Genomic DNA, 12084 nt, shown 5'->3' with positions numbered 1-12084 from the left:
GACGATAGAAAAGCCCAATTTTTTCGTGGCTCCCTTTTCCAGGGCAACCGTCAACAGATCTGTCATGAGACTCGTCGCGGTCGATCCTGCTCTTCGGGATCTCACAGCCGGCATGGAATTCCTTTTCCGCATAACTTGAAATTTTCTCATCCCGGTGATCTTGAGGCCCGGGTCGTTGCTGCGCTCGGGCGTACTCGACATCGCGGTCGTCGATACGCTTTTGCTCATTTTTTGTAAGGGCGAAATGATCTGAGTGCGATGGGTCAAGTCCAAGGGAGAGCGAGGCTCGTTCGTCGTGTCCTTCAGCGTCCAAACCTCCGAATCGCTGCGTGTTCGCGAGAGCGTTTCACCGCCCCAAGTGTCTCCGAGCTCGCGACTCGAACTGTAGCTCGGCTCCCTGGCGATCTGCAGCTCTACCGTACCGAGCGAGTTCTTGAGCGCGTTTCTCGCCTCGATTGCCGACATGCCGCGGATTCTACGCCCGCAAATTCTCACGACCTCGTCACCCACGCGTATCTGTTTCGATTTGGCAGCTTCACCGTTCCCATCGAGACTACAAACGACGTAAAACGGTCGTACGGCTTCCTGCTTCTCGAGCTTTATTCCCAGACTCGCGGATCCTTCGACTCGAATTTTCACCGTTTTGAGCTCCCGTCTCCCCGCTGTTTTGCTCCCCGAAAGGACTGCTCCCGCGGGCTGCGTTGGCGGTGTCGGAGGAACGGGCCTTTTTATTGGTTTTCTCTCGATCACCTCGCTCTCACCCGATTCCATGCTCGATCGCGATCTCTTCGGGCTGTAATAGCGCACCCGATCGAGGGCTTCGTTGGCTATTATTTTCAACGCCGGAGGACTCTCTTTGCAGGGCGATGCTGCGTTCTCCAACAGATTTATCAAGCTCGCGTTCGAAGCTTTGCGTCCCCTCGTGTTCACCTGACTCACAGCGCATCTTTGTAAATTCTGTAGCTTCGCGCGAGGTCCCGAGGGGACGTTCGTTTTAGAGCTCACTTTGGCGGGGGTACACTTGACAGGAATTTCGATACGCGGATGATAATATGGCGAGAAATTCAGCTCCGGGAAAGCCGTTTCATCGCAACTGTCGGAATCGTCGTTATCGTCGCCGTCGTCCTCCGACATCAGGGTCGTGTCCGTTCTTACCGATTCGTCGAACGAACTGTCCGCAATACTTTCCGCCGCCTCGTGGTGCATCTCGCACTTTTCGATTTCTCGGGCATCGTCATCGTTGGCCGATGCTGCGATCGATTCCACCGGAAGTTCCTCCACGGTGGCGGGCTCGCGCTTCTTTTTTTTCGGCGTACTCATAGGCAAGGATAAATCTATTCCCGTGTAATCTTGTGAGGTTATGGAAAAACTTCGAGGCTTCATCGTCGAGGGCAAGGCGTTTTCGCTGTCCGGAGAATCGGCGCCGGCTCTCGTGCTGTCGGAATCGTAACCGCTCTCGTCGCAGCCCAGTCTCAGGGTGCACATCAAATCTTCCAATCCACCGACGTTCAACGATCTTCGATTCTCTTTCCTGAAACAGATATTCACAGTTTTATTTCCGGCCTCACGACTCGAATAATATTTTTTGAAAATTTGATCATTCGATCGCGGCATCTTTCTTGCTTTCGGAGAAACGAAAACTTTTCGCAATCGAAGCTCTCACCTCTCGTTGTTTCCGCCATCGAAAAGGGTCCTTCTGACGCTGCTAATTTTGCCACAATCCGCGCTTCCTGGTCGAATCTTGTCCGAGTTGCGGGATTGCGTACCGTTTTCGTGTTTCACTTCTACGCTAGATGCGCTGCCCTCGCGCGGATTGCTCCGGGCGTTGTCCAAAGTTTCTCGAACGAGAGCCATGCCCTCGTCCGTTTTAATGATTTCTTGGTTATCGAGAATGTAGTCGAAAACCCGCTGTTGCTCCTGCAAGTTTCGAATATTGCGACTGATCTGATTTTTCCTCTCGATAAGGGCCTCGCTCCGGTACGCCGTGAATCTCGCGTCCATCACGTTCCTCAGAGCTCCGTCGCTGAAAGCTTTTTCCATTTTGTAGTGGCCCAGCTCCCCAACGTCGTCCTCTTCTTCCTCGATCGTCAAGCCGCGTTTTTTCGTCTGGCCGCTCCCGTTCTCCCCGGAACATCGGTCGCTCGCCCTGAACAAATTTCGCAGCGATTCGACTCTCGATATTCGCTTTGGTTTGCCGAGACCGGAGCCCGAGGACTCGTCCGGCCGGGGCTGCAAAGCGATCAATTTTCTTCGTCAGTCACCTTGAAAAAGGTTCTCAAAAAACAATGAGAAAATTTCTACTCACCTCGCTGGACGCGTCCGGAGTGTCGCAGAGGGATTTTCGGTTCGGACTCCATCGACGCCTCCGACCCGAGACGGAAAGCAGTTCCGAGCTTTCCGATCTTTTCAGCTGGTCCCATCTCCGACCAACTTTTTTCCCCCACGTCGAAATACCTGCAGGTTTCAAGAGCCACGCGATCAAGATCCGATCACAAAAATATTCTTCTCACTAAAAATTACACTCTTGAAAGTCCCATAGGAATCGAGAGATAGGAAAACACAAAATTCTCAAAACTATGATCGAAATATTTGCCAAACCCAATGAAGCCAAATGCTTTTTTTAAATAACAAAATAATTTAAAAAAATATTCAAAGTACGAGTGAGCGGTGAGTGGACTGCAAGTCCAAAAAAGTGGTCGAAAATCGTCTGGTCGACTTGCAGCACTTCTTTTTGCCAAAATGCATTAAAATTTGCAAATCGTTCGAACAGTTTCAACAAAGAACATCCGATGACACAGTTACGAGTGACGATTTAAATACGTGCCCCAGCACGGTTGTTATTTCGGTTCGTATTATCGAGAATTCCGCAATAAATTAGCGTGTTAACAGAGTCTAAATGGAATTGAATAAAAAGCATGAAATGTTTGTAATTAATGAGTGTTGCGATTATGTATATTGTGGAGGATACGTTATGACATGGCTCGTGATAAATAGTCGGATAATCGAGTGGCGCCATTCGATATCTCTGGACGTGCGCGTATCGCTTCCTTCGCCGCGACTCATCCCCCGCTCGGTAAACAATACTCGACGTTTTCTCCGCTGGTCTGCCTACACGCAGCATTGCTGCATTAATGTAATGAAGCGAGGCATTAGAAAATGTTGATTGTGCATACCTTTGCGGGCAGAAAAGGAAGACGTTGGAGCGGGCGTTTCATTGTTCCTTTCATTTAGTGACGCTCTTTCAACGACGTTCAATCGCGTCGATGCTTCTTCCTGATTGGCCTGTTTGTCCTCAGGTTTCTCGATCGAGTTGCCGTCCTGTGGAATTGGAGTTGCTGATACGAGCTGAGGGCTCGTGCTCGGTCGCTTGAAGAGGCGCATCTTTCGCTGGCGCTGTAAATTTCAGGAATCATTAAAATTTCGGAAGTTATTTTGAGCATTAATTTCTGGGTGGAAAAAGTCGGCTGGAGAAGGAGCATCGTGGGGCGAGGGAAGTCGATATTTTCTCGTGGCCGGGATAAAAGTTTTGCGAACCGTCTGGCTGTATCGCCCACGTGTCTTTCGACTCGAGGCCGTATAAGCTCGTATCGCTTACACCACCACCTACGTGATGGTCCTCTGCGGTGAGCTGCGGTGCAGCTCCGTTGTTCGTTGCACTTTTTAAGCGCGCGGGACAGTTCGGTAACGAAAACTTGGGCCGCAAGAGGGCGATGAAGTCGAACGAATCGCGACAATCTTACAATTATTTTCTCAGCGGTTATTTTCATTCTAAAAACGATCCTCGACGTATGCGCGCTTTCTCAACTTCCTGTCGTACAGCACCCCGCTGCATTGACCTTCGCCGCGGCGCGCTGGAAAGATTAAACGAGACGTGTTTTTGCTCCTCTGCTCTTGTCCAAACGTCGCGCCCCACGCGTCACGTGAATCGTCCTCGCATCCGAGAATAGAGTGATGCTGCTTGTGGGAAACGCGGGAGTCATCCCCGTCTCTCTTTTTCTCGTCGGGCGCGCGCTCTCTCTCGTGATCGGCGGAAGCCCGGACTTCCTGCAGCAGTTATTTCCGTTGACGAAGTTCAACAGGAAAAAATGACTCACGAGCACTTTTCTCGTTCTTTTTTCAATGAAAACTCAAAGCGCGATCGAGCAAATGAGAAACGTCTTTACTGTGGAGGCTTCGAATGTATGTGGACCGTTAAATGAAACGTTGAAGGGCCACGTGGTTTCGAATATCAGTCTGAAAAAGCGGGCATCACCATCGTGTGCCGGCTGGACTCTTCGGAGGGGGAGAAGAAACTTTTTTACGTCATTTGAACCGAACGGACTCAAAATTCAACTGTAAAAGATCGAGCCAGAATCTGGAAGCCCCGAAAATTTGAGCCTGCGCTCCAGAATCATGTCAAAAGATAAAAATTTTCTATCCACAGTTGCTTCATTCGAAATTACTGAAAACTGACGAAGAATTGATTTTCCTGGAGATTTTGCATTCCTTGCACAAGATGAGAGTCTGGTGCAGCGGTACGAACGTCTCACCCACTCGGACGTAACGGTCCACCAGGATCATAGGTGATGCGAAAGGTGTACTACAGTTACTTCGTGAGCTCGTATTACTTTTGTGAAACTTTTTGTCCCACTGTCGTTGTACTTTATTTGCTTTTCAATTATACACAGCGCAGAGATTCTGTCTTGGCTAGGAGCGAAGAACGCGTTTTGTTTGCTCCCAAGCGGTCAACAACTGTCGTAGCGTTTGTCCGTACCGTGCACAGATTTAAAGCTTCATCGCGATAAGAGGCGTCCTCGTCTGGTCGCTTTCATCGCCAGAAACGCAGATGGAGAAGGTTAAACGATCGTTAAAGCAGTGAGAGAGTGAGATAATCGGGGTCATTACGCAGCAAAGGGGAGAAGACTCATTTCTTTTGGCCCGTCGCGGGAGGGAGTCTCGCGCGTTCGTGTTGGGAAAAAGAAAGGGAGTCGATCGAATTCGTGTCAGGACCTCGGGGCTCGAGGACAAGTTCGTAAAAAATCGAGAGACCCTTTTCGGCCGATCGCGGAACGTCGCGAGCAACTCGTTCTTCTTGACCGTACAAATTTGTATTTTGTATCGAGAGGAATTCCATTCGTGCTGGGTAAATTCAATTGTGATTGGCCACCGAAGTACAAGGTATTGAGCGGCGACGCGAAAAATACGTTGAGCCCGAGCCCGAAGGATCAAAAGAGAAAGAGAGAGAGAGAGAGAGAGAGAAGAGGAGAAAGGTCCGCGAGAGTTCGTTGCCCGATTGGCAGCCTTCGCCGAGTCCACACGAGCGTTCAAGATTTTCTACTTCTTATTTCATACTTTTTTTTTTTTACCAACGAACAACGCCTCCGTCCCACTATGCAATGTAATCGATTGCGTATGACGTCAGCCCGAATCGCGACGGACGAGTCGAGCCAATGTCCTTTCCGCTCCGACGAAGAACCCTTTTTATTTACTGCTGCGCTGTATTTTTAACGAGCCGCCGGTCGCTCTCCGAGCAACCCAGTCCTAAAGCCAAGGAAATGTCTTGTTTACTGTATCCACCGCGCGTATACCCATCTCTATATTTGTCAAATCGTATTTATTAGATGGACCGGTTACTTCCACTGGATATGGGCTTGAGCTCTTAGGTGGGCGACACCATTAAACCGACTCGAAACGTCTGCACCGAGATTTCTCCCATCCGGTCATCCAGTCTAATAACCCCATCTCGTTAACCAGCGGGAAGAACTCGTTAGCGCTCCGCGAGCTAATCGCGTAACGAGCACGGTGGCCAACCTATGTACACACGTACATAAACGTATACGAATCGACTTTTTTCGCCAAAAGAGGATAATGGGCACCTCCGCTCCGCGTGCTTCATCGACCGTGACATTCGCATTTAAGAGTATACTCATTTGCTGAATTAATCGTACTTCGGGTGCGCTTTAATTTATCTATTCCGTTAAATACGCACCGCAATTTTATTGCGTTGGGCTCTATTTCTAGTTACGCAGTTCACGCAGGACGCGCCATTTTTCTTACCTGTGAAAAGAGTTTTCAAAAACTTTTTTATTCACGCCCATATCTGCGAATTTTCTGGTCGATTCGCATTTTCGGATTTCACTACTCGCACACTGAGAAAAACAATTGTTGATTCATTTGATGTTATTGGAAGAGTTTTCTACGTTTAATTGCAATGTTTTCGGAGAGAATGCATCTGCAGTTTGGTGTGAAACCATTTTATTCGTTTAATCGTGTTTAACCTTGTAGAGAGAATTAAATTGTTATAATTAGCGTGAAATTCACTGTTGAATTTAACGTTATATATTCGACGCAGGCACAAGTTTTTGTTTTATGGCAGTAAATATTGCAGGACGTCAAAATTTACTAAATACTCTGGGAAAAGTTCCTACTTGGAACAATAAATGTTATTTAATTTATAGGAAAATTCAATTTTTCTCCCATAATAATGTTCCAATGACTTTTTTTTCTCGGTGCAGGCTTTTTTGAAAGTTGAATAAAATCTTCAATATCGATGCGAAAAATTCAATATCGAAGCTCGTTGGATCGGTTTGAACGTTCTGAACTTTTCGTAGAAGGAATTTCCCATCGACCGCGACCATTTATCTCTTTATTCTGCGGTACACAGCGATTGGAAGCTTTTTGCAACTGGGAATTTATGGAAATGCTCGGTTTAGGTGTGTATAAGATTATCCTCGACGCTCGTAAAACTAGATATAAAAATAAAATTCCAACGTTACTCGATCCCAAACGCGTAATTCACTTTTATTTTTCACGAATACGTTCTCGTTTTTCAAACCAGTGGGATAAAACGGAAGAAATTTCCTTTCGAATTTTGCAGTTATAAAACTGCTCCCTCGTAATGTCCAATCTCCGGACCGTCGTGCAAGATCTTTCGAACGAGTCAAGCCTCACAATTCTGTACTGATTGAAAAAAACGTTCAAAACCCCTGAAGAAAAAAATTCAGTGCACAAAATGCCGTTCGGTAAATGCCACTGATTCATTCTCGTTGCGAAAAAAGACGAGCGAATTGCTCATTCGTAAATTCCTCGCTCGATTAACGTCGGAAGACATTTAAAAAGCTAGTTCAGTCTCGATTGAGCCATGAAGAATTGAAATTGCGATCGAGGATCGATAAATGCGTTTTCTACTGGGACGTGCGCCCCTGAAACTCGCTCTCAACTCGTTCGAATATTTTCCGTGACTTTCGAACGACATTCACCGATATTGTAGCGAGGAGTTGAATTTTACTGGCTCGTTGTACATTGTGGAGTGCAAAATTTTCGTGGAACGACGGTGAGTCACGGAGGGCGTCATATTTTCGTAGCGGAGAGTCGGGCGGGTTTTTATTTACTCCATTATTCCCACAAGTGTACCCCGAGGCGGCCAAAGAGACAAAGAGACAAAGGGCCAGGTATCGGCAATCCGGGTTTGTAGGGAGCGACTCAATGGCAGGTACGTTTGAAGCATTCGCGAGTGATGGTCACTCGAAGCACGAGCAGCGATGATTTTCATTGCCGCAAATGAATGTTCAGCTAAAATTTACCAGTAGGATGATAAAAAAAAACGCAGGAAACGAAGATTTGGCCGTCCGTGGGTGAGTTTCTTCAATAAATGTTTTCTGTTTGCGTGGAGCGACAATCGTCGAAGACTGTCGAGGGTCGGGACGACAATGGGGGCGCTCGATACAATCGTCGTTTTTATAGTCCGACGATAGAACGCACATTTTCAAAGGGATGCAACAAAGTTGCCGATGAGAGTTGAAAACCCAACGGAACTTTTCCCTCCCTCGGCTTTTCCGAGTCGAAAATTGTCCTGGAGCGAAGAAAAGTAAACGAATTCGATTCGGACCTCGCGCAGGCCCGGTGCGTGCGACTCCGATTGAAACAAAGTAAACGCCTGCGGAGAAAGAATGCCCCTGAATTTTCAAAATACGAAAAGTTTTAATGGAATAAGAAAGGGAGCGATGACTGCAGAGTGTTCGTGAGGAATTCGCAAAAAAAAAATCGAAAAGTTCGGAAAATCAGGTGGCGAAGGAGGCGAGTAAACGAGAAGAAAAATCCCATTCGGCGCGATCCGCGCGTTTCTATATTTTGATAAAACGAGTTCCCGCGACCTTTTCACGCTGACAACAAACTTCAAAACTGAAGGATCGAGCTCGCGTTTGTACACGCTTCTTTTGGGTGGGAGATGCGCGGGGAGAGTCTCGAACTCTCGACGAATACGAAACGAGTGTAAGTTGGAAAGAAAACAAAGAAAAAAAGCACACTCTGGCAAAAGCAGAGAGAGATACCGGTTGTAAGGCAAGTAGGACCGAGTCGGTTGGCAACACACGCTCTCGTTAACATTTCTGTGGCTTACATTGCACACAGCGTTGCTTCGCTAATACTCGGAATAAATAAAGCAATCCGAGATGAAAAGATTCACTAATTTATCATTGGCATCGAGGTACGCAGTTCGTTCGAGGCTAATTAACGAAAATCGACCTGAATCGACTCACCTGCGACTAGATTAATGTTGTTCTATGAGCGTGGAACATAATACAGTATCGTGTAGAAATCCGTAAGGCCCGTACGCTGCATCCGCCTCTTCCGTGGGTTTCCACACCTCCAAAAAATTTCAAACGTTCATGCGAACATTTGTCAACGTGAAAAAGTCACTGAGAATCTCTTTTCTGTTGCTCCGATCATCCGACACTTTCTATTCCAACTAAAGAGTCCAAAGTTTAAACTTCGCGGCTCGATTTCGAAAGAAAATTGGCGCACACACGAGAGCAACGCGAAATCAGGAGTCGCGTCCCTGTCGCGGGTATATTCTCGGGCTCGTCCGTTCACCGGCGTTTCTCATCCGACACTGAAGAGTGTTTGTGAGCGCGGGAGTCGCGAGCAGCCCCGTTTTGCCTTCGCTCCCCCGTTTTTCTTCGTCTCCGTAATAAAGCCGGCGACCGAGTATACGCCGAGACGAGCGAACGCGACGGCTCGCTCGGTACCATTGACGTCGAGCGACTACCAACTATAACCGCACTACCGACCGACTCACCCCGTGCTTCCTTTTCCACGTGCTCCCGGAGTGGGGCTACGTCGCGAGCCCCGCGCCTTCCAACCCTTTTGGCACACCCTGCGTCTCGGGAAAACTCGCGACGATATCCTCCGACTTTCTCCGGAGGCCTAATCCCCCACTGGGCCACTCGGTGGACTCGATTAATCGGGGGCAAGTGTGCAACACGATTATTCGTGAAAGTAATTGAATCAGAAGCCAACTCCGGGATCGGTGCACCGAGCGATGACCCAGTACGCGGTAATCCAATTGTTTTCTCGGCATCTTCGGGGATCGACACGCTGTTAAACACGGAAACTGGGCGACGATGCGCGATTGTTCCTCGTCCATAAAAAGTCCATAAAAAACCGTGCAAAATCGTATCGGCGGCCTCGATCCTCGGACACGTTTGGAGCGACAGATCTGCCGAATCGATCGTTCATTTTTTGCTTTTCTTATCGCCGAGTGCGTAGCTCCGAGGGTACGCCGAACCCAATTTTTTGTGCTCTACCACGCTCGCTATAAAAAGGTGCTTTCTCTACCGGCCCGAGACGATTCGAGGAGCCATCAAGCACGGCGAGCGACGCTCATTATCGGTACAAACGACTGACTGTTGCCTGGCTCTGCGCGCGGACCGGATGAGTTCAAATTTTCTTAGACCCAGCAGAGCGGGAGAGGACGAGAGAGAAGCGAGCAGGAGAAGAGCCGAGTAGAATCCTCGCTCAGGAACAGGTTCCAGATTCATTCACGTATCTCGCGTCTTCCGAGACCTTGGAGCTCGCAACTCCCCGGCGGAAAGGTTTTCGCGTTTGACCGGAGCTGCTGCGCTCGCGCTTGACCACGCCAACTATTTCTATCCGTGTGCAGGTGTACACGGATGTGTTCACGTGCGCGCGTGCACCTTTGAGACGGCTCGCGAGCAACGCCCGAGAGCGCACGGTGCCTCCGATTCTAGACAGCTATAAATTTTGTGATTTCCTAGAGCTCGAGAAAAGCCATTAGTCGATTCATTTTCAGTCGCTGCTTAATTAAGATTTAATGCGAAACCTTGGGAATGCGAGGCGAGCGATGGCTTCGCGAGTTGGATGGCGCGAGCCTTGCGGATTCACTTTGAAACAAACATTTCATAAGGGGAGGCCTGTTGAATAATTTTTCACTCGCTCTTTCACTCGCAGCAAGGGGATAAACGTCATCGTATTAGCTCCAACGGACGAGCCGATTTTAAACTCGTGAAAAAGCGCACCGATAAAAGTAAGCTGCGGGAGGTTCGCTCGGAAGAGCGTTTAAAAGATCACCGCTCCGTATAAAGAAGAACGAAGGCTCCGACAACATTCTCAAATATAAAAAATAAAGTAAAACATCATTTTCGACGCCCACTATACAGTGGTCCCTCAAAATCCGAACGGCTCTCTGTCATAATTTTTTAAATCCTTTTCCTAAAAGGCGAAATTCGAGTTGAAATGATTTTACGAATCGTTAATACCCTCGGGCCCCAGATTACGAATATACTTGACGCGCGAGAGTATCGAAAAGGAACGAAATCCTTTCAACAATCGCACCCACGCGCGCGCGCCCATATCGCAACATGTTTCCTGAGACACTCGCGCGCTTGATCGATGGAAATATTATTTCTACGTAACACGAATAATCGTTGGGACGGGGAAACAGGTCGTTAGACCAGACCGCTTTCGAGATGCACCGACTCCCCTCGCGGCGATCCTTCATTTTCGTACTGTAACGTATACAGTGAGCCGCAAAACAAGTCGGCTCTTTTCGTCTGCTCCGAATATCGTTGCTCTGAAAATTATAACGATTCGAACACACCGAATGAGCGTCGTTTTCTACCTCATTTTTCACCTGCAGTTGCTGCAAGATCAAAATTTCGTTGGACGTAACTGCGCACCTTCCGCACCGATCTTTGACTACCTGCTCTTCGATGGCTATCGCACAAGCCGACCCGCCGTCTCGTACCTTCTTACAACTTTTGGTATATTTTATTTAAATTCATCCGGAAGCGAGGCTTTTCACTCGTGAATACGGGCTTACGGAACAACGTTTTATTGCGCGCGTTACTCAGCAAAAGGGTTGACGAGGGAGGATGTTCGAATGCGCAGGGGCAGGAGGCGAGGGGGCACTGGCGTCAGGTAATTATTAAAATGCATTTGACAATAACGCTCGCCGCGTTGATTAACGGTTTTGAGGGTGGCAAACACTTGCGTCACCTGATGCTCCGAAAGCTCTGTGGAAACTCACGAAGGGGGAAACGGGTGCGGGACGGATGGGCGTACACTGTGACTGAAAATTCTCGACGGTTGGATGAATTTTCATTGGAATTCTCGCACGCTCAGCGGCCTCTTCGACTACAAATATCTCGAAATTTCTCATCGATTTGAGTTTTGAGTCGAGCAAAAGAACGCGAACAAATCTTCTTAGAAATTTGGGGTTTCGATGTAGCAAATTATTCAAGGACGCGCGGACGTCGGCTGCGAAGTGAGCGAACAGCAAAAAGGGAATTCTCCACGATTTTAGTCGGGGCGAAGCGAACTTTCGACGGATTCCCTGAAACCTTGGGGCTTTTCGTACTTTTGGAGTGCAGTATCTCCGCGGTGCATTAGAGAGCGGCGCGCAGGTGAGAGGATTCCCGACGAGCACGAGTGTGGGTGTTTCCCGGCTCATTAAATACTTCGAAACAAAAAAAGAGAGGCACCTTTGAGTCAGTTCGTTTTAATAATCACGAACAACTGCTCGGAGGGTGTGTGATCGCCGGGCAAACATGCGCGGTGTACGGAGTCGTGGAAATATAAGGGAGGATAAAAAAGTATTCGATGAAACGCGATCGGGAACGCGCGAGTTTTGGCAGTTGGCACGTCGCCTTTTTCAGGCGCGACTCGTCCACCTTCCTCCCGATGTAACGGCTCGACTACTTTATTTTATTTTTTCTTTGTTATCGCGCGACAGTGATGCGGAACACATTGAGCGGGAAGGAGGCAAAAGGAATAAAATACGGGGACTGATGGCCGTGATCATGGCCA

The 12084-nt window shown here is 48.3% G+C and overlaps 1 protein-coding gene across 2 annotated transcripts in view; it reads right to left on the bottom strand.

The window, feature by feature from the left end:
• The window catches only part of LOC122413533 (uncharacterized), a 10462-nt gene extending 1466 nt beyond the window's left edge, over positions 1-8996 (bottom strand). For both annotated transcript variants that reach the window (XM_043423952.1, XM_043423951.1), the window contains exons 1-5: positions 8517-8996; positions 3174-3393; positions 2306-2454; positions 1664-2229; positions 1-1531 (exon numbers count right to left, since the gene is read on the bottom strand). The exon at positions 1-1531 is cut by the window's left edge. In XM_043423952.1, coding sequence (XP_043279887.1) covers positions 1-1531; positions 1664-2229; positions 2306-2454; positions 3174-3381 — 2454 coding nt within the window. In that variant the 5' untranslated portion in view covers positions 3382-3393; positions 8517-8996. The remainder of the gene's footprint in view (positions 1532-1663; positions 2230-2305; positions 2455-3173; positions 3394-8516) is intronic.
• Between the last annotated feature and the right edge of the window lie 3088 nt (positions 8997-12084).

The sequence above is a fragment of the Venturia canescens genome, chromosome 7, assembly GCF_019457755.1.
Source record: "Venturia canescens isolate UGA chromosome 7, ASM1945775v1, whole genome shotgun sequence".
Taxonomy (NCBI): domain Eukaryota; kingdom Metazoa; phylum Arthropoda; class Insecta; order Hymenoptera; family Ichneumonidae; genus Venturia; species Venturia canescens.
The sequence above is the reverse complement of the archived record's forward strand: the minus strand, read 5'-3'. Positions and strand labels throughout refer to the sequence as shown.